This window comes from Erythrolamprus reginae, chromosome 2 (assembly GCF_031021105.1).
Source record: "Erythrolamprus reginae isolate rEryReg1 chromosome 2, rEryReg1.hap1, whole genome shotgun sequence".
Taxonomy (NCBI): domain Eukaryota; kingdom Metazoa; phylum Chordata; class Lepidosauria; order Squamata; family Dipsadidae; genus Erythrolamprus; species Erythrolamprus reginae.
Window position 1 is genome coordinate 6,395,893 of NC_091951.1, and position 21,597 is coordinate 6,417,489.

At 36.8% G+C, this 21,597-nt stretch overlaps 1 protein-coding gene across 1 annotated transcript in view; it reads right to left on the reverse strand.

Annotated features, from left to right (window-relative positions):
* LOC139158727 (vomeronasal type-2 receptor 26-like) overlaps positions 1-13,767 on the reverse strand; it is a 31,928-nt gene extending 18,161 nt beyond the window's left edge. The window contains exons 1-7 of the mRNA XM_070736056.1: positions 13,718-13,767; positions 12,605-12,775; positions 9,797-9,933; positions 8,506-8,752; positions 7,036-7,327; positions 5,912-6,688; positions 59-271 (exon numbers count right to left, since the gene is read on the reverse strand). Of these exons, the coding sequence (XP_070592157.1) occupies positions 59-271; positions 5,912-6,688; positions 7,036-7,327; positions 8,506-8,752; positions 9,797-9,933; positions 12,605-12,775; positions 13,718-13,767 (1,887 nt within the window). The remainder of the gene's footprint in view (positions 1-58; positions 272-5,911; positions 6,689-7,035; positions 7,328-8,505; positions 8,753-9,796; positions 9,934-12,604; positions 12,776-13,717) is intronic.
* Positions 13,768-21,597: the final 7,830 nt, after the last annotated feature.

Below are 21,597 nucleotides of genomic sequence, written 5' to 3' on the forward strand. Positions count from 1 at the left end.
TGACTAGAAATAGGTCATAAGGATTTTGAAAACATAAAAAGGCGAATATTAAACCTACTTTATTGAGCCACTTTAGGAGGGAAACATAATCTTGGCTGATTATAAGTCTCTGCCTTTCAAAACGTCCCACTTGCTCTTCAATGTAACTTTCCTCAGGAAAAACCACCAAGCTCATAATATGCAGATCTGCTATCAGATCTCCATTTTGGTCCAAGTACATTATCATCTCAGAAAGATTGCAAAATGCATTCTTCTTCAGAAAGGGATGAAGCTAAAATGGAAATAACCAGAAAATTTTAAAGCAGAAACTTTTGGTTTCTTATCTCACTTAGTCTTTGTATAATTGAACATTTGAATTGTTCTAATACAGTTGTCTAACTTGCAAATATTCTAGAGACTCTATCATAGTTCCCTCTAAGCTGAGCAGTGAGCAATCGCTCACTTAAAAATCATCATCAACTCAGAGTTTTCCAAACCTGCCCAGAAGCCGAGAGGGAAAGAGTGAGAGGGAAGGAGAGAGAGAGGAAGAGAGGAAGAGAGAGAAACAGATAGAAAAAAGAGAGGAAGGAAAAGAGAAAGGAAAAGAATGGGAGTAAGGAAGAGAGAAAGAAAATCAAAATCTAGTTTGAAACTAGCTCAACTATTTAAGTGGCATTTTGATATTGATAGAGTTGCCCTATTATGAGCTCACTGTTATAGACACACAGTACAGTATTTTATTTTGAAATTCTCTGAGGCAAAACAGGGTGAGTTTTTTATTTGTTTGTTTATTTATTTATTATTTCTGTGCCGCCCAGTCCCGAAGGGACTGCCGCTCAGACACTATACTTTTCCGCCCACCCCCCCAAAAAATTAGAGGGAACACTGGACTCTAAAACTCTATGATCCTGAGACTCTAGAAGAGCAACAAAGATGATTCAAGGTTGGAGTAAAAAATAGGAAGAACGGTTGCTGGAGCTAGGTATGTCTGGTTTGATGAAAAGAAGGACTAGGGGCAGGGGTGGGCTGCTGCCCGGGTGGGGGGGGACACAGTGGGGTAGTGAAAATGGAGCTCCACCCCAGAACACCCAATTTGCAGTGAAAGATGTTGAAAGAATGGAAAGCAATGGAAACTGCAGTTTAATGTTTCCAAATGTAAAATAATGCACTTGGGGAAAAGGAATCCTCAATCTGAGTATTGCATTGGCAGTTCTGTGTTAGCAAAAACTTCAGAAGAGAAGGATTTAGGGGTAGTGATTTCTGACAGTCTCAAAATGGGTGAACAGTACAGTCAGGCGGTAGGGAAAGCAAGTAGGATGCTTGGCTGCATAGCTAGAGGTATAACAAGCAGGTAGAGGAAAATTATGATCCCGCTATATAGAGTGCTGGTGAGACCACATTTGGAATACTGTGTTCAGTTCTGGAGACCTCACCTATAAAAAGATATTGACAAAATTGAACGGGTCGAAATACAGGCTACAAGAATTGTGGAAGGTCTTAAGCATAAAATGTATCAGGGAAGACTTCATGAACTCAATCTGTATGGCCTGGAAGACAGAAGGAAAAGGGGGAACATGATTGAAACATTTAAATATGTTAAAGGGTTAAAAAAAGTCCAGGAGGGAAGAGTTTTTAATAGGAAAGTGAACACAAGAACAAGGGGACACAATCTGAAGTTAGTTGGGGGAAAGATCAAAAGCAACGTGAGAAAATATTATTTTACTGAAAGAGTAGTAGATCCTTGGAACAAACTTCCAGCAGACGTGGTCGATAAATCCACAGTAACTGAATGTAAACATGCCTGGGATAAAAATATTTCCATCCTAAGATAAAATACAGGAAATAGTATAAGGGCAGACTAAATGGACCAGGAGGTCTTATTCTGCCATCAGACTTCTATGTTTCTATGTATGTTTCTAAGAAAATGCAGGGCATCCTGCATAAGCCACGGCCACAGTGTGGTAGTAAAAGTTTTGGTAGCCCTTCACTGGGTAGGGGTGATATAATAGCAGTGTTCTGAGAGCTCAGGGGTTGCCACAAAGAAGAGGGAAGTCAGGATCAGGGACGTACCTGACATAATATTCCAAATTATTATTATTTATTATATTTGTGTGCCGCCCCTCTTGTATTGCCCTCAACAATCTGGGTCCTCATTTTACCAAACTTGGAAGGATGGAAGGCTGAGTCAACCCTGGGATAACCAATGGGATGAGGTTATGGCAGTGGCGGCTACACTGGTAGGAGAAGTAGCGGATTGGGTGGCAGACCTGTATACAGATCGTGCCATGAAAACGGGGGACCTGGGATTGTTTCTGGCAGCCATACTCGAACACTTTGAGAACACTACCAGAGTACAACAGGTGGAGGAGGCATTACTAAATACAAGCAAAGGGGCTGACCTGCAACTGAATACATGTGAGAATTCCAGCAGTTAGCAGGTAAGGTGAGGGGTTCACCAGAATGTTTGCTGATGTACCATTTTAAGGGTGGATTGGATGGGTCATTATAGAGGGCATGCATGTGTCGGGGCTTGCTGCACAGGCTATTAGAATGGTTCCAAGTGGAACCAGAATTAGACTTGGAGTTCAGAGAAGGCCGTTCCCAATGAGAATAGATCATAAGGCCACAGAAACCATTGGTTCAGCTTTCAGGAAGTGCACCATGGCCATCATGGTTTTGGATTACCATCTAAACTGCAGTAACATAGATCCTGTTTCCCAAGCCTCCATTGACATGTTTCTGTTCTGGGAGACCTGGGCACTGGGCAGCAGTCATGAATTACTATAGACAAATCCGCTATATAGAAGAGCACAGTGAGGAAGAGCATGGTCAGAATCATTAATAATGTTAATTCATAAGGTTGGGACAGACAAAGATAAAATACAAAATTATAGAACTATATCGCTATTAAATGTTGATTATAAAATATTTACTTCAATTTATGCAGAAAGATTTAAAAAGATCTTAGAAGAGATAATACATCAGGACCAAAATGGATTTCTACCGGGTAGGCAAATTAAAAACAATCTTAGAATGGTTATTAATTCATTGGAATACTATGAACAACACCCAGAGAAACAAATGTCCTTGATGTTCTTGGACGCTAAAAAAGCATTTGATAATGTGGATTGGACATTTATTAAAATGCAGCTGAACCAAATGAGATTTGGTACCAAATTTGTGAATCTGATCGACGCCATATATTCTAAACAGACAACGAAAATTATACTAAATAATGAACAAATGGAAAAATTTGAAATCTTTAAAGGAGTCAGACAAGGATGTCCAATCTCACCTTTATTGTTTATTTTATCCCTTGAAGCATTATTAATTAAAATTAGGGCTAATAATAAAATACAGGGAATAACCATTGGGAAAGAATAATATAAAATACAAGCATATGCCGATGATATGACTTTTATAATTGAAAATCCATTGACAACATTACCAATCTTGATAGCTACGATAGAAGAGTATGGTAAGGTAGCTGGCTTAAAAATTAATAAAAATAAGACACAACTTATAGTTAAAAATATGACAAAAATGCAGGAAAGAATATTAGAAATTATCTCAGATATGAAGATAGTTAAAAAATAAAGTATTTAGAAATGTGGATCACAGCTAAAACTATATCGTTAAAAAATGACAAATACGTTAAAGTAATTGAAGAAATTAAAAAAGATCTAGAAATATGGAATAACTTAAAAATATCCTTCATGGGAAGAATAGCAACTATTAAGATGAACGTTCTACCAAAGATATTGTTTTTGTTTCAAGTAATACCTATAAACCCAGGGGGAAATTTTTTTAAAGACTTAACAATAATTGTTCAAAAAATTTTGTGGCAGGGCAAGAAGGTGAGAATAAAGTTAAGTATCTTAGAAGATATAAAGGAAAGAGGTGGATTTGCTCTACCTAATTGGAAATTCTATTATAAAGCAGCTGCACTAACTTGGATTAAGGAGTGGGTCATCTTAGAAAATAGAAGATTAACTCTGGAAGGGCATGACCTGATGCTTGGATGGCATGGTTTCCTTTGGAATGATAAAGAAAAAACACATTCTTATTTTAAAAGACATACAACAAGAAAGTATTTACTAGAAGTATGGAAAGACATTAAGAAAGATCACTTTTTAAATGTACCAGACTGGATATCCCCACTAGAGGCGATATCCCATTCTAATTTGATATCGGATAGGAAAATACCAAAGCATAAACAATTAATTGATGAACAAATGAATTTAAAAACAAGAGATAAACTGCAAGAAGAAGGGTTTAAAATAGATTGGTGGCAATATATACAGATGCAATCAAAGTTTCAAAAAGATAGCAAAATATATATATTTAACAAGAGTAAAAACTTTTTGAGTTGTTTATTGACCACAAACTCAAAGAAATTAATAGGGAAAACATATAAATATATGATTGAACATAAAAATATAGACTTGACTCTCAAAGATAATATGATAACTTGGTGTAAAAATTTTGGCAAAGAGTTTGATCTAGAGATGTGGGAGAAAGTCTGGATAACAAATTAGAAGATGACAAATTCTGTTTCTTTAAAAGAAAACCAAATTAAGATGTTTTACACCTCCCACCGAATAGAATTGCTAAGATGTACCCAAATACCTCCCCAAATTGTTGGAAATGTAAAAATGAAATAGGTTCCTACTATCATCAATGGTGGACCTGTAATAAAGCTCGGACATATTGGAGAATGATAGAAAAAATGATAAAAGAGATTACATTACATGAAATAGAAAAATCCCGATAATTTTATCTTTTAGGTATAGCTAAACAGAAATATAAAAAAGATATTTTTTATCTGGTTGTACATATCTTAACAGCGGCCAGGATAGTTTATGCACAAAATTGGAAAGGGGAAGATGTCCCCAAAAAAGAGGAGATAGTTAAAAAGATTTTGGATTGTGCAGAGATGGATATGATAACAAGAAGGCTGAATGAACAAGAAGAATCTGATTTTTATACTATTTGGAATAAAGTTTATACATGGATAGATAAGAATAAAGTTGAAAATAAGGTTATGAAAACTGTATGAATATAATCAAATGTTATTGATATTTTTAGCCGTTGCTATTGTTGTTGGTTTTTCTTTTTTATCAATTTAACTCTATGTTTATTAGAATATGTAAACAAAATTCTTCTTTTCAACTAGAATATTATTTTGACTTAAAGATTTAAGATTTTATCCTTTTTTCTGTATTAAAAATTGACTTCAAGAAAAGAGGGGTAATTGTAACCCCTACTATGTGTTTAAATGTTTGTAAGTTTGTATGTCTTTTTATTGAAAATTAATAATTAATTTTCATTATACCTGTGGTAGCTGCCACCTTATCACATTGGTATGTAGCGGTCCATCTGATAATATGTTTGCTTCAACAGTGTTTATCAGCATATGCCAGAGAAGTCTACAGAGAGGGGCGGGCGGGCAGCATACAAATCTAATAAATAATAATAATAATAATAATAATAATAATAATAATAATAATAATAATAATAATAATAATAAAATAAAAAGTCAAGTCAAGAGGATTGCAAACCAGCATTGTGTCTTGCTACTAAGGCTTATTCAGGAACCTGACAGTGAAAACCACAGGGGGATCATCCAAAGAATGATATTCCTACAGGAGGAAGCATTTGGATCACCTTGAAATAAAATTCTATAGTGTTAATAACAAACCCATAAATACAGGAATTCATTTAAAAATACACACATCATGATCATTTTTAAAATCAGCAGTGCTTAATATTAAAATATATCTCTAGGGAATATTATGACCCAAGCAACTAGGTTGGCCAAATCTGTTGACCTTTTCATAGCACAAGTAGGTTGAGATGGTTTACCCCCTTCTACTTCAGATTCCTTTCTCAAAGGAACTAACCTCAAGGAATATTTGTAAGAATCCCTTACCTGCCAGGGCTGAAGACTTGAAGCCACTAACCTCTTCTTCCTTCTCCTCTTGGATCTGGAGGAATATGCAGCGTTCAAGGCATAGGCCAGAGTCTTAATGACACTATAAACACGGTGGTCATTTTTGTACTTGTATCTTGAGATACCTTCAGTCTCAAATGGTTCTTTCTGTGTGCATCTTTTTCGGACTTTGACAGAAAAGATGTACTTTGAAAAAGAGCAGTGAAAAGACCTGTTTTGAAATTGTGGTTCCACAAAGATAAATGGTTGAAAGGTATCACCATACCCTCTTTCCTGGATATAAAAGTGCCAAATACTATGAACATGTTCGTAAAACCTGTGACTTTTCTCTGGCAAGTGTCCAAAAAGTGTGATGATCCAGATTTTCCCTTCAACAGGTTGTGGCAGATCTTCAAGTGCAAAATGAACATGACGAATTCCATCCATCATGGTAGCAAAATCTGTAAAGAAAACAAAGACATTGACCTGTCTCCATTTACAGATAGCATCCCTGAAGGGTGCTGCAGGTACAGTTGTTGAGAATAGTTGTGATATAACAACACAAATTCCATTCCTCACAAGCATTGGAGTAAAAGTCTTCATGAAATTCTCCCCCTTCTCTGTTTCTGAAGCAAAGAGGCCAATCAAGGTCCATCTGAAATGGAGGAGCAGTCGGACAATGGCTGGGTATTGAATCCCATTTTTAGGAGCCATCCGGTAGAAATAAGGAAATTGTTTTTTGTCACTCAAAGCCTCTGAAACAAACGAACAAGTGATCTGAAAAAGCCATGAAGAATGTAGTGTTATATTTGGGGTAAGTTCAAGACCAAAATATTTGCTTTAAATAGATCCAACATATGAGAACATATGAGAACGGCTTATTGTTGATTAGCCATATCAAGATATAGAATATAAAACAGACAGCATTAACAACAAGTATAAGGATATGGGTGCCTCAATCCCTATCTCTTCACCACTGTGGATCCCTATCCCTAACCATGATACCTACAATAGCCATGGTGCAAAAGAGCTCTTGAATTCTATAGAGAGGATAGGGTGCAATCTATTGCTCACAAACCAACATTCCACTCATTTTACCCACAGATAAACACACGTACACCAACCTGTGGGACTTTGTAGATTCCTACTAAAGTTGACATCTGGATGGAGACGCCTCTTTTGTCTCCATCAATAAGAGCCAAAAGATTGTCTTTCCTTCCACAGCTATAGTTTGGGACATTGGCTTCTCCAGTAGAGAGTGTGTCCAGCAAAGCATCTGAAGTGGCAAGTGTGCTCAAATAGTTGTCATGGATGCTGTAACCAAGTGTGAGATTGTGCAGGAGCTGGGAATTCTTGTTGACTACTTGAATGACAAAAATGTAGGGTTGCATTCCTGCCAGATCAGTGTTTCTAATACTGTACAAATATGTTTATATTATCATCATGAACAATAAAAACAACCAAATAAACCAATACTGATCCAAAATGAAAGAAAATGATGTCATATATCACCATTTAATTTCCAAAAGTGTCGAGAAAATGGGATGGACATAGCTTTCATCTAGGATCAATAGTCACATATATATTTATTTGTACCAATGATGATTTCATAACTCCAATGAACATGATTCATTAAAGCAACAATAGGGTGGAATAAGTGAGCCATATAAACAATTCTAAAAATAAGTCATTCTTATTCTAAAAGGACAGGTAATTAGTACAATTTTCCAATAACTACATGAAATAAAAATTAGTATGAATAGGATGAACACATATTTTAGAAGATCTTCTGCATTCTGTGCACGTCTTTCTCAGGTTCTTTTAGGTTTTCTTCTGCCCCATCCTTACATTGAGTCTCGTATAATAGGAGAGCTTTATAAATCAAAATAAGTCACCAACATGCAACATAGAAACATAGAGGTCTGACGGCAGAAAAAGACCTCATGGTCCATCTAGTCTGCCCTTATACTATTTCCGGTATTTTATCTTAGGATGGATCTATGTTTAAATTCAGTTACTGTGTCATTTTTAAATTCAGTTACTGTGGATTTATCTACCACGTCTGCTGGAAGTTTGTTCCAAGGATCTACTACTCTTTCAGTAAAATAATATTTTCTCATGTTGCTTTTGATCTTTCCCCCAAATAACTTCAGATTGTGTGCCCTTGTTCTTGTGTTCACTTTCCTATTAAAACACTTTCTTCCTGCACCTTATTTAACCCTTTAACATATTTAAATGTTTCAATCATGTCCCCCCCTTTTCCTTCTGTCCTCCAGACTATACAGATGGAGTTCATGAAGTCTTTCCTGATATGTTTTATGCTTAAGACCTTCCACCATTCTTGTAGTTCGTCTTTGGACCCATTCAATTTTGTCAATGTCTTTTTGTAGGTGAGGTCTCCAGAACTGAACACAGCATTCCAAATGTGGTCTCACCAGCACTCTATATAGAGAGATCACAATCTCCCTCTTCCTGCTTGTTATACCTCTAGCTATGCAGCCAACATTTAGAAGTAATTGGAAAAACAACAAAGGAAGAGAAGTACTAGAAATGCAATTGGAGGGAATGCAACTCCATTACATTGAGTGACTTACAGAGGAGAGATATACCGAGCCCCATTAAATTGTAACAGTTCAAGAGGAGGATTTGTTGCAGTTTCAAACACAGTGATGATATAGTCTCCTGGCCCGTAATAGTTCCAGGGTTTTTCTCTGTCTGGCTGTTTCAAAATTGGGGGGCATTTGGTTGTAAGCCTCCCAAAATTTCTTTGGGTCAGTCCAAATATCAGAAGCAAAAGTAGGAGGTTCATTTCTCCTTTGGCAGAATCAATCCCTTCTGTTTCTAAATCACAAGAGTTAGAAAAATTCAAAGCATGTTCACAAAATGGAAAAGCAAATGACTTTCGTTATTCAGACAAGGACAACATAAGTTTCACCTAGAAAGGAGTGGAAGGTACATTCAACAGGCCAGTCTTTGCCTCCCCTAAATGTCATACATAACACTCAGGATGACCAGAGGCTGATGCAAGGGCTCTTCTGTGTTGCTTTAGTCTGAGTTTTACATGAAAGGCATTCATTGAAGAAGTAGCAGAAGATGTCACAAAGACTGGGATAGTAGTAATTACAATGAGAAGCAACAAGTCCTCTGGGGACCCTTAAGTTGTTCTGGGTCTCCATGTTCAGAAAGAAGGCTGGAGATTAGTACATTAGTGGAAAAAAAAATCAAAGATTTGACTTGGGGCTACTGTTTTGCAGTAGTTCTGGCCCTTTCTATTAGGAAACCTTAGAAAATGAACATTGGAGGATGAGAGTTCAAATCCCAGGGGAAAGACTTTGTTGAGCAGGATTATGATGATCAGGATTCTTTCACTGAAATGTCTGAATTAAAGAGACTTAATGATTGTTACAATGTATGCTTAGTCTGTAGCTCAATGGAGGCATGAGAGAAACCATGGATACGGTGCAATATTTATTTTATTTATTTATTTATTTATTTTGTCCAATACACAATGAGAGTTTTAGTGGGTATATATATATATGTGTGTGTGTGTGTGTGTGTGTGTGTGTGTAACATGTTTTTTTTTGCTGAATTTAAAAATTAAGGGAGACTAGGATAGATCTATTTCGGCCTTATTTTGGTCTCATCAGCTAGCCATACCCACTGGGACTTGAACCTGCAACCTTTGCCTTGTAAGGCAGAGAATTATCCTCTAGGCTACAGTATCCAATCCCTTCAGCTCTGTACCAGGGAAGGGTTACATATTTTTGTGTTGAATCACCCTGGTGTATTGAAGGAACATCACAGCTCCTTATTTGCCTCTCAGCCCAACCCAGTGCTATTTCCAAGGCAGTTAATTTTATTGATAGCCGGCAATTCTATCTGTACGTGTATATATATACACATATATATGACGGTCTTGATATATGCGGGTTTCTTCCCGTGTAGGATTTAGAAATTTCTGGCGACGTTTCGATGAGGTCCCACTCGTCATCTTCAGGCTGGTGCTTCTGTCCTTGTTCGCCCTAGGCAGGTATTGCGGACATAATTTGGGGACATGTGGCATTTTTTGTATTCATGCAGGTCATGCAGAATGCGGCCGCGAGAGCAATCATGGGCTTTCCTAGATATGCCCATGTCTCGTCAACACTCAATGGCTTGCACTGGCTGCCGATCAGTTTCTGGTCACAATTCAAAGTGTTGGTTATGACCTATAAAGCCCTACATGGCATCTGACCAGAATATCTTTGGGACCACCTTCTGCCGCACGAATCCCAGCGACCGATTAGGTCCCACAGAGTTGGCCTTCTCCGGGTCCCATCGACTAAACCAGTGTTTCCCAACCTTTTTTGAGCCGCGGCACATTATTCACATTTTCAAAATCCTGGGGAACATGGGGGGGGGGCGCAAAAAAGTTTGGACAAAAAAATCTCTCTTCCTCCCTTTCACTCTATTTCTCTTTCCTTCCCTCTTTCTCTCCCTCCCTCTTTCTCTCTCTCTCTCCACCCCTTTCTTTCTCGCTTCCTTCCTCTCTTTTTTGCTCTCTTTCTCCCTCCCTCCCCCCTCTTGCTGTCTCTTTCTTTCTTTCTCTTTCTCTCTCTCTCTCTCATTCTGTCTCTCTTGCTATCTCTTTCTTTCTCTCTTCCTTCCTTCCTCTTTCTTTTGCTCTTTCTCTCTCCCTCCTTCCCCCCTCTTGCTGTCTCTTTCTCTCTCTCATTCTTTCTCCCTTGCTCTCTTTCTCCTTTCCTCTCTCTTTTGCTCTCTTTCTCTCTCCCTCCTTCCCCCTCTTTTTCTCTCCCTCCTTCCCCCTATTGCTGTCTCTCTCTTTCTTTCTCTTTCTCTCTCATTCTGTCTCTCTTGCTATCTCTTTCTCTCTTCCTTCCTTCCTTCCTCTCTCTTTTGCTCTCTTTCTCTCTCCCTCCTTCCCCCTTCTTGCTCTCTCTCTCTCTTTCTTTCTCTTTCTCTCTCATTATGTCTCTCTTGCTATCTCTTTCTTTCTCTCTTCTTTCCTTTCTCTCTCTTTTGCTCTCTTTCTCTCTCACTCCTTCCCCCCTCTTGCTGTCTCTCTCTCTCTCTTTCTTTCTCTTTCTCTCTCATTCTGTCTCTCTTGCTAAATCTTTCTCTCTCTCTTCTTTCCTTCCTCTCTCTTTTGCTCTCTTTCTCTTTCCCTCCTTCCCCCCTCTTGCTGTCTCTCTCTCTTTCTTTCTCTTTTTCTCTCATTCTGTCTCTCTTGCTAAATCTTTCTCTCTCTCCCTTCCTTCCTCTCTCTTTTGCTCTCTTTCTCCCTCCCTCCTTCCCCCCTCTTGCTGTCTCTTTCTTTCTTTCTCTCTCTCTCTCTCATTCTGTCTCTCTCTCTTTCTCTCTCTTCCTTTCTTTCTCTCTCTTGTTCTCTCTCTTCCTTTCTTCTCTGTGGAGGCCGGCAAGGCTTTTTCTTATTTTAAATGTTCCGGGTCGGCTGGCTGGGGGATGGGGCACGCGCGCGCACACCCCCCCGACGTTCCAAAGAATCTTCACCGACCTCCGCTGTGAGAAGGTTTTCTCTGAGCGCTCGCCGCTGCTGCAGCCACCGCTGCAGGAGGAGCTGGAGAAAGGGGCGGATCGGGCGAGCATCAGTGGTGAGAAGCCAGGGGCGCGAGGGGGCCGGAGGCACTGGGGGGTGGGGGCGGTCGCGGCACCAGCCTCCACACTTCCGTCGCTCCTCACCCCAAACTCCAATGCCTGGCTCCTTGTGCGGCACTGGAAAAGGGTGCTGCGTTGCCGGCTACTTCCTGGTGCCGCCGGGGAATCTCCAGCTGGGTAGGGCATTGCCGGTGCCTCTGACCTGGAGCTCCCGCTCGCAGCCGCCACCCCGGCTACTGTCCGATGATGCTGCTGCCAGCGCTCTCCCGCAGGGCCCCAAAGGAGGTGGAAAGAATGAAGCTCAGCTTCCGATCTCGGAAGCTGAGCTTCGCGGCACACCTGACCATGTCTTGCGGCACACTAGTGTGCTGCGGCACACTGGTTGAAAAACACTGGACTAAACAATGTCATTTGGTGGGCCCCAGGGGAAGAGCCTTCTCTGTGGTGGCCCCGGCCCTTTGGAACCAACTCCCCCCCGGAGATTAGAATTGCCCCCACCCTCCCTGTTTTTCGTAAACTACTCAAGACTCACTTATACCACCAGGCATGGGGGAGTTGAGACACCTTTCCCCCAGGCTCTTTTATACTTTGTTTTATGTTTGGTATGAATGTGTTGTTTGGTTTTTTAAATAATGATAGGGTTTTATATGTTTTTTAATATTAGATTTGTTCTACTATAATATTGTTTCTATTATTGTTGTGAGATGCCCTGAGTCTTCGGAGAGGGGCGGCATACAAATCAAATAAATTATTATTATTATTATTATTATTATTAATAGCACCAGAACTCATCTTTATCTACATTCCTGAGATAAAGACTCAAAGTCAATTACTGAAACATAGTTCTGCTCACCAATCGCATTGCTAATACAGTGTGCAGCAGAGATGATAATTTTGCAACAGAAATCGAGCTTCATTCCAGCACACCCTCAGTTTCATGTCTCTTCCAAAGAATGAACGTTGATACTCCATCCCCATTTCCCACAATCCCATTCCTTTATAATGCCTGGAAGTGACATCCCACCTCAAGGAGCTAAGGCTGTGAATTAATACCTTTTACTTTGGATCTCCTCTCACCTTTGAATCATTCTTCTATAGCGAGGATTTATCCTATTGTTTTCCACTAACATGTCTTCCTCATTGTCTGACTGGGACCATTCTCCCAATGTCCCATCAGCTCCCTCAAGTTCGCCCAAGTCACTTTCTGCCTCACTCTTGCTCTCAGCTTCCTTTGACAACCCGCCTGACCTGAGGTGGACGAGGAGCACTCACAACATTCAGGATTGTATTTTCCCCTTCCCTCCCACTCAGTTTAGAATAGAATAGAATAGAATTGTATTGGCCAAGTGTGATTGGACACACAAGGAATTTGTCTTAGTGCATATGCTCTCAGCGTACATAAAATAAAATGTACATTTGTCAAGAATCATGTGGTACAACACAATGATTTTCATAGGGGTCAAATAAGCAATAAAGAAGCAATATTAATAAAAATCTTAGGATATAAGCAACAAGTTACAGTCATACAGTCAACATGGGAGGAAATGGGTGAAAGGAATGATGAGAAAAACTAGTAGAATAGAAGTGCAGATTTAGTAGAAGTGTTGAGGGAATTATTTCTTTAGTAGAGTGATGGCATTCGGAAAAAAACTGTTCTTGTGTCTAGTTGTCTTGGTGTGCAGTGCTCTGTAGCGACGTTTTGAGGGTAGGAGTTGAAACAATTTGTGTACAGGATGTGAGGGGTCAGTAAATATTTTCCCCGCCCTCTTTTTGACTCGTACAGTATACAGGTCCTCAATGGAAGGCAGGTTGGCAGCAATTGTTTTTTCTGCAGTTCTGATTATCATCTGAAGTCTGTGTCGGTCCTGTTGGGTTACAGCACCAAACTGACAGTTATAGAGGTGCAGATGACAGACTCAATGATTCCTCATTGGCAGTTTGATAAGCATTATGGTTCGAAAGAAGCAAAATGGTTCAAATCTTGACAGTAATAGGTATCCATCAAAAGTTCCTTAAAATTCATCAGTTTCTGCTGATTTATTGAAGATTATGTGTAACTTAGATGAACAACCCTTAATATGCATGGGAAGTGCACTTGATTTGAGTTGCCAGAAGTGAGATGTGCGGTAAACAAATATAACAAATAAACTCTCTACTCTGGGTGAATTTTCTAAAATGCTAATGTTTTACCTCTGGACTTTTACCTGGATAGTCTTGTCCACAGCTAAGCTAAATGCCATGTTACCTTTCCCTTTTCTGTAATGGGTCTACATACAAGTTGCTTCAGCACAGTAAGAAAGCAATATGCAGTAAGGGATGGCATTCAAATCAAATCAAATCAAATCAAATCAAATCAAATCAAATCAAATCAAATCAAATCAAATCAAATCAAATCAAATCAAATCAAATCAAATCAAATCAAATCAAATCAAATCAAATCAAATCAAATCAAATCAAATCAAATCAAATCAAATCAAATCAAATCAAATCAAATCAAATCAAATCAAATCAAATCAAATCAAATCAAATCAAATCAAATCAAATCAAATCAAATCAAATCAAATCAAATCAAATCAAATCAAATCAAATCAAATCATTCCAGCTTCTTATGTATGAAGAACTTTGGGTCAGTTCTCTTAGCTCTTTGCTAACAGATGACAGAGCAGGTACTGACTGACTGCTAATTTCAGCAAGAGCACAAATAGATCAATCAAGATGGGATAGCTTTGGTTGAAGATAATTCATAATTGACTTCCACAAGCCCTTAGGTTTGCTAATATATTGCTATTGAGATAATTAGCAGTAACCTTATATGGACTTTTTATTGAAATTATAAAATAATAAATTGATTATTTCTGGTCCACGAGAAGAGCCTTTTCTTCCAAGGCTCTTTCTGTCTAGGATATCATATCCACCACATGTGTGTCCACACCCACACTTTGGACTTTCTATAATAATCTGAAAATCTGGCTCTGTCATTGGCCTACTACCCCAATAAGGGTGCACCATTTTGGAGGTAGCTATTGAATTAGGAAAGACCCCATTTCTCATACACATGTTCCCCTCCTCCTCTCCTATAAATAGTATTTATTTCTTATTGAGATTAATTATTATTTTAATGTGTATAGTCTGTGTGTTTAATGTGTTTATTCTGTATAGTCTGGAGGACAGAAGTAAAAGGGGGGACATGATCAAAACATTTAAATATGTGAAAGGGTTAAATAAGGTCCAGGAGGGAAGTGTTTTTAATAGGAAAGTGAACACAAGAACAAGGGGACACAATCTGAAGTTAGTTGGGGGAAAGATCAAAAGCAACATGAGAAAATATTATTTTACTGAAAGAGTAGTAGATCCTTGGAACAAACTTCCAGCAGACGTGGTTGGTAAATCCACAGTAACTGAATTTAAACATGCCTGGGATAAACATATATCCATTGTAAGATAAAATACAGGAAATAGTATAAGGGCAGACTAGATGGACCATGAGGTCTTTTTCTGCCGTCAGACTTCTATGTTTCTATGTTTACTAGTTTCAATGTTTGTAAGATGCTCAGAGTTCTTTGTGGACAAGGTGGATGGAAAATAAATTTAATACAAAATAAATTAATAATTGAATCTAGATAGGAATCAATAAATATCAAGCACAATAGAAACCATAATCATTTTATTCATTTTATTTTTCAAACTTTTCAGCACAACTAGTATAAATTAAGTCCACGCAGGATTCAAACTGATTACAATCATGCATGCAAGTATTTAGGTCTGGTTGTGTCCTAAATCTCTGAAAAAATAATTTATGGAATTGTAAGTAAAGGATAAAATAAAGCAAAATAAGAAAACCAAGCAAAATTCTTGGGAACAAGAAACTTGGATCAAGTCTTTGTTATATAGAATAAAATAAAATATTTTGAGGTCAAGAGGATCAAGTGCTTTCTTTGGCTAAGAGACCAATCTAATCTCAAGTTTTCTTCTTTCTTTCCTGCATTGAACTGTCTCAGAGGTTGTTGTACCACTTCTTGGTGACTTTTTACAATGGGGCCATTCTTATTGACTCATATTCAGAAAGGAAGATGGAAGAGTGATGAATCAACATTAAAGGCATGAAACTTCCTAAGAGGTCAGTCAGGGGTGTGCATATGTTTCTCTCTTACTAGTATCATATAAATAAAAATTGTTATATCTTTGTATACTTCCAATACATAATTGACAAAACAATAAACAAACAAACAAATAAACTAACTAACTAACAAACTCTGAGGTCGCATCAGATCCATGATGTAACCCAACATCTATGGAAATAAGTAGTAGGTCATGCAGAGTGTTTCAGTTGAGGGACACCAGCATGTTCTTGACAATCAGCTCTACTGTCCTCACCTACTGTACCTTTGAGAATGAGTCAGAGAGGGAAGGATGGTATAGAAACATAGAAACATAGAAACATAGAAGTCTGACGGCAGAAAAAGACCTCATGGTCCATCTAGTCTGCCCTTATACTATTTTCTGTATTTTATCTTAGGATGGATATATGTTTATCCCAGGCATGTTTAAATTCAGTTACTGTGACTGTATCTACTACGTCTGCTGGAAGTTTGTTCCAAAGATCTACTACTCTTTCAGTAAAATAATATTTTCTCATGTTGCTTTTGATCTTTCCCCCAACTAACTTCAGATTGTGTCCCCTTGTTCTTGTGTTCACTTTCCTATTAAAAACACTTCCCTCCTGAACCTTATTTAACCCTTTGACATATTTAAATGTTTCGATCATGTCCCCCCTTTTCCTTCTGTCCTCCAGACTATACAGATTGAGTTCATTAAGTCTTTCCTGATACGTTTTATGCTTAAGACCTTCCACCATTCTTGTAGCCCGTCTTTGGACCCGTTCAATTTTGTCAATATCTTTTTGTAGGTGAGGTCTCCAGAACTGAACACAGTATTCCAAATGTGGTCTCACCAGCACTCTATATAGCGGGATCACAATCTCCCTCTTCCTGCTTGTTATACCTCTAGCTATGCAGCCAAGCATTCTACTGGCTTTCCCTAGTGCCTGACTGCACTGTTCACCCATTTTGAGACTGTCAGAAATTTACTAGTATCATAAATAAAGACTGTTATATCTTTGTATACTTCCAATACGTAATTGACAATACAATAAAGAAACAAATAAACAAACTAACATACTCTGAGGTCCCATAAGATCTATGATGTAACCCAACATCAATGGAAATAAGTAGTAGGTCATGCAGAGTGTTTCAGCTGAGGGACACCAGCATGTTGTTAACCTTAATCTAGAGTTGTTAACCTGATCCTACGCAGCTTCTGCTCAGGCAATCTCACACTACTCAGAAGAGCCTACAAAACTTTTGCCAGACCCATCCTAGACTACTGCTCATCTGTCTGGAACCCATACCACATCTCAGACATCAACACCCTTGAAAATGTCCACAGATATTTCACCAGAAGAGCCCTTCACTCCTCCACTCGAAACAGAATATTCTACGAAAATAGACTAACAATCCTGGGCCTAGAAAGCCTAGAACTACGGCACCTAAAACACGATTTGAGTATTGCCCACAAGATTATATGCTGCAACGTCCTACCAGTCAATGACTACTTCAGCTTCAACTGCAATAACACAAGAGCATGCAACAGATTCAAACTTAATACAAACCGCTCCGAACTTGACTGTAAAAAATATGATTTCAACAATCGAGTTATCGAAGTGTGGAACTCATTATCGGACTCAATTGTGTCAACCCCTAACCCCCAACACTTCTCCCTTAGACTCTCCACGATTGACCTCTCCAGGTTCCTAAGAGGCCAGTAAGGGACGTACATAAGTGCACTGGTGTGCCTTTCGTCCCCTGTCCAATTGTCTTTCCTTTCTCTCAATTATCATATATATTTTCTTTCTTTCATATATCCTCTGCTCTAAGTTCACTTTACTCTTATATATATTACTACATGTCTATTTTTCTTCCTATTTATTTCTGTATTGGACAAATTAATGAATGAATTAATGAATGAATGAATGAATGAATGAATGAATTAATTAATTAATTAATTAATTGATTAATTAATTAATTGATTAATTGATTAATTGATTAATTGATTAATTGATTAATTGATTAATTGATTAATTGATTAATTAATGAATTAATGAATTAATGAATTAATGAATTAATGAATTAATGAATTAATGAATTAATGAATTAATGAATTAATGAATTAATGAATTAATGAATTAATCAATTAATGAATTAATGAATTAATCAATTAATCAATTAATCAATTAATCAATTAATCAATTAATCAATTAATCAATTAATCAATTAATCAATTAATCAATTAATCAATTAATCAATTAATCAATTAATCAATTAATCAATTAATCAATTAATCAATTAATCAATTAATCAATTAATCAATTAATTAACGAATTAACGAATTAATGAATTAATGAATTAATGAATGAATTAATTAATGAATTAATGAATGAGTTAATGAATGAATGAATGAATGAATGAATGAATGAATGAATTAATGAATGAATGAATGAATGAATGAATGAATGAATGAATTAATTAATTAATGAATGAATGAATGAATGAATTAATTAATGAATTAATTAATTAATTAATTAATTAATTAATTAATGAATTAATTAATTAATTAATTAATTAATGAATTAATTAATTAATTAATTAATTAATTAATGAATTAATGAATTAATTAATTCATTAATTAATTAATCCATTAATGAATTCATTAATTCATTCATTAATTCATTCATTAATTCATTAATTCATTCATTCATTAATTCATTAATTAATTAATGAATTTTATTAATGAATGAATTAATGAATGAATTAATGAATTAATGAATGAATTAATGAATGAATTAATGAATGAATTAATGAATGAGTTAATGAATGAATTAATGAATTAATTAATGAATTAATTAATGAATTAATTAATGAATTAATTAATTAATTAATGAATTAATTAATGAATTAATTAATTAATTGATTGTTCTTGACAATCAGCTCTACTGTCCTCACCTACTGTACCTTTGAGAATGAGTCAGAGAGGGAAGGATGCTATGCTAAGAAGTTCCACATATATCCAATTTTTGGCAGTAGAATCCTTTCCCTTTTATTATACGCTGAGTGTTTCATTGCTTCTTCTGTCATTCCCTGGCTGCATGGCAATTTAATTATTTTTGCTTTACTCATAGAAAGTAAAATAGTGTATTTTAATTTAATTATTCTTACACTTATTTTTCATACACCTGAGCTTAAGAAATTGTTTCGCTATCAGTTCCCTACTTTTATCTTTAGATGCTCCTTAGTGTTTAGATCTGGTCTCAAGATGATAATATAGCACTTGGGGAAGAAGATGCATACCAGGAGACTAGCACTTGAGGCCAAGATGGAGAAGACCTGAACAGACACCATGGACTTTCCTTTGGTGCTCAGGTAGGTGGGTAGGAAGGAGACCCAAACGCTGCAGAAGACTAGCATGCTGAAGGTGAACAACTTGGCTTCATTGAAAGCTCCGGGGAGATTCCTGGCCAGGAAAGCTACAGTGAAGCAAATGACAGCCAGGAAACACATGTAGCCAAGGACAACATAAAACAAGGTGACAGAGCCTTCATTGCATTGAAAGATGATCTCTGCAGGCTGGGACTGCAGGTCAGAGTCAGGAAATGGGGGAGAAAATCCAAGCCACGTGGCACAGATGAAAATTTGGCCAGCAGCACCAGAAAGGATGATGGAGTTGGCCAAGCTCTTCCCCAACCATCTTCTCACTTTGTTCCCTGGTTTTGTGGCAAGGAATGCCAGCACGACTGTGATTGTTTTGGCCAACACAGAAGACACAGCTACTGAGAAGACAATGCTGAATACTGTTTGTCGGAGAAGACAGGTGGCTTTCCTTGGTTGGCCAATGAAGAGAAAAGAAGACAAGAAGCAAAGGAGTAGGGAGACCAGGAGGATGAAGGAGAGATCCCGGTTGTTGGCTTTGACAATGGGACTTTCTAAGTATTTAATGAATATGATTAAAACAAAGCCTGTCATTAGCAAGAAGAATAGAGCAATGGAGACGAGAATAATGCCCAGATGTTCCTCATAGGACAGGAAAGTTATTCTTTTGTGGATACATTGGACTCTGTTTTCAGTTGGATATTGGTCATTTGGACACTTTGTACATTTTTCAGTATCTGTGGAAAGAGAAAGTAATGTTTCTTTTATGCACCAATCCTTTGTTCTAAATTATTCCTCTATTAGTTCAATGCACATTATAAAAAGAAAAGGAGACGGGGCCAAGGGCCTGAACTCTGTTCTCAAACAATACCAACTGAAACTAGCTGTGAAGAAGGGAAACATTGATAAAGTGTGCCTCTCATTCCCAATCCCCAATGTTGTTCCAGAAATATATCTTTGTTGATGGAAAAATATATATATATATATTTTTCAATAAATTTTATTAGTTTTCATAAAATAGACAAACAGACATACCAACATTTAACATAAAAAAAATGGGGTCATAATTTCCCCGCTTATCTCAAAAGTATAAATTTGAATATAGAAAAAAGAATACATATTCAAATACAATTCATTGTTATAGATGTTAAAAAAATAATTTGTTAAATTTCACATTAAAATTTTTCACATTTAGACTAATACTAATATAAATTCAAAATTCTTCTCATAATAATTCTTCATATATAACCTAATACTGATATATTTCTAAAAACAAACTTATTCTATCTAATACTATTATAACTCATAAATCATGCTTTTACCAAAATAATTTACACATTCATTTATTTATTTATCATATTACTGTTTCTTCTTATTTAGTCATATATAAACTTTGTTCCATGTTTCATAAAATTCCGTATCTTCTTGATCATTTAAGCATCTTGTCATCATATCCATTTCGGCGCAGTCTAATATTTTTATAATAACTTCTTCTTCTTTGGGGATATCCTCCCCTTTCCACTTTTGCGCATATATAATCCTAGCCGCAGTTAAGATATGTATAACTAAATATAAAATTTCTTTCTTGTAAATTTGATTTGTGATTCCTAATAAATAGAGTTCCGGGGTTGCTTCTATATCCTGCTTCACTATTTCTTTTATCATTTTTCTATCATTTTCCAATAGAGTCTAGCTTTGCTACACATCCACCATTGATGGTAGTAAGTCCCTATTTCCTTTTTACATTTCCAACACAACGGTGAAGTTTTAGGAAACATTTTTGCTATCCTATTTGGTGGGAGGTGCCATCTATAAAACATTTTAATTTGGTTCTCTTTTAGGGACACCAATTTTGTCATTTTCCAATTCCCAATCCAGACTTTCTCCCATGTATCTATATCTATTTCTTTTCCAACATTTTTGCACCAACTTATCATGTTGTCCTTTAAAGTCAAATCTTTCTTCTTATGGGCGATCAAATATTTATAAATTTTCCCTATTGTTTTGGTTTGATTGATAGTTATTAAATTACTTAATAAATTTTTGTTCTTGCTAAAAATATAGAGCATACTATCTTTCTGATATCTAGAACGGTAAAAAAAAAAAAAATATTTTGAGAGATCCAGAAAGTACAATATGGTAACCCATATCCTGAGCAAGTTTCCCAACAAACTATACTAAAAATGTTCCACAGTGTATGAATGTTTGTTTGATATGGTTGGAATCCATGAAGAGACCCCTGGGAAAGGGATTGGCTACTTCCTCCTTCAGGATAGTTCTTGATACCACCCCTTCCTGGAAAAAGACATTATCTGCTTCAAGTTGAGATGAACTCCAACATGTAAGGTTTTCGGGAAATTCCTTAAAATGTAATTTGTTCAACAGAGTTTCTTTTATTATTATTATTATTATTATTATTATTATTATTATTATTATTAATTGGATTTGTATGCCGCCCCTCGCCCGCAGACTCGGGGTGGCTAACAACAGCAGTAAAACAGTACAACAAAATCCAATACTAAAAAACAGTTAAAAACCCATTATATAAAAACCAGTCATACATACAAACATACCATGCATAAAATTGTA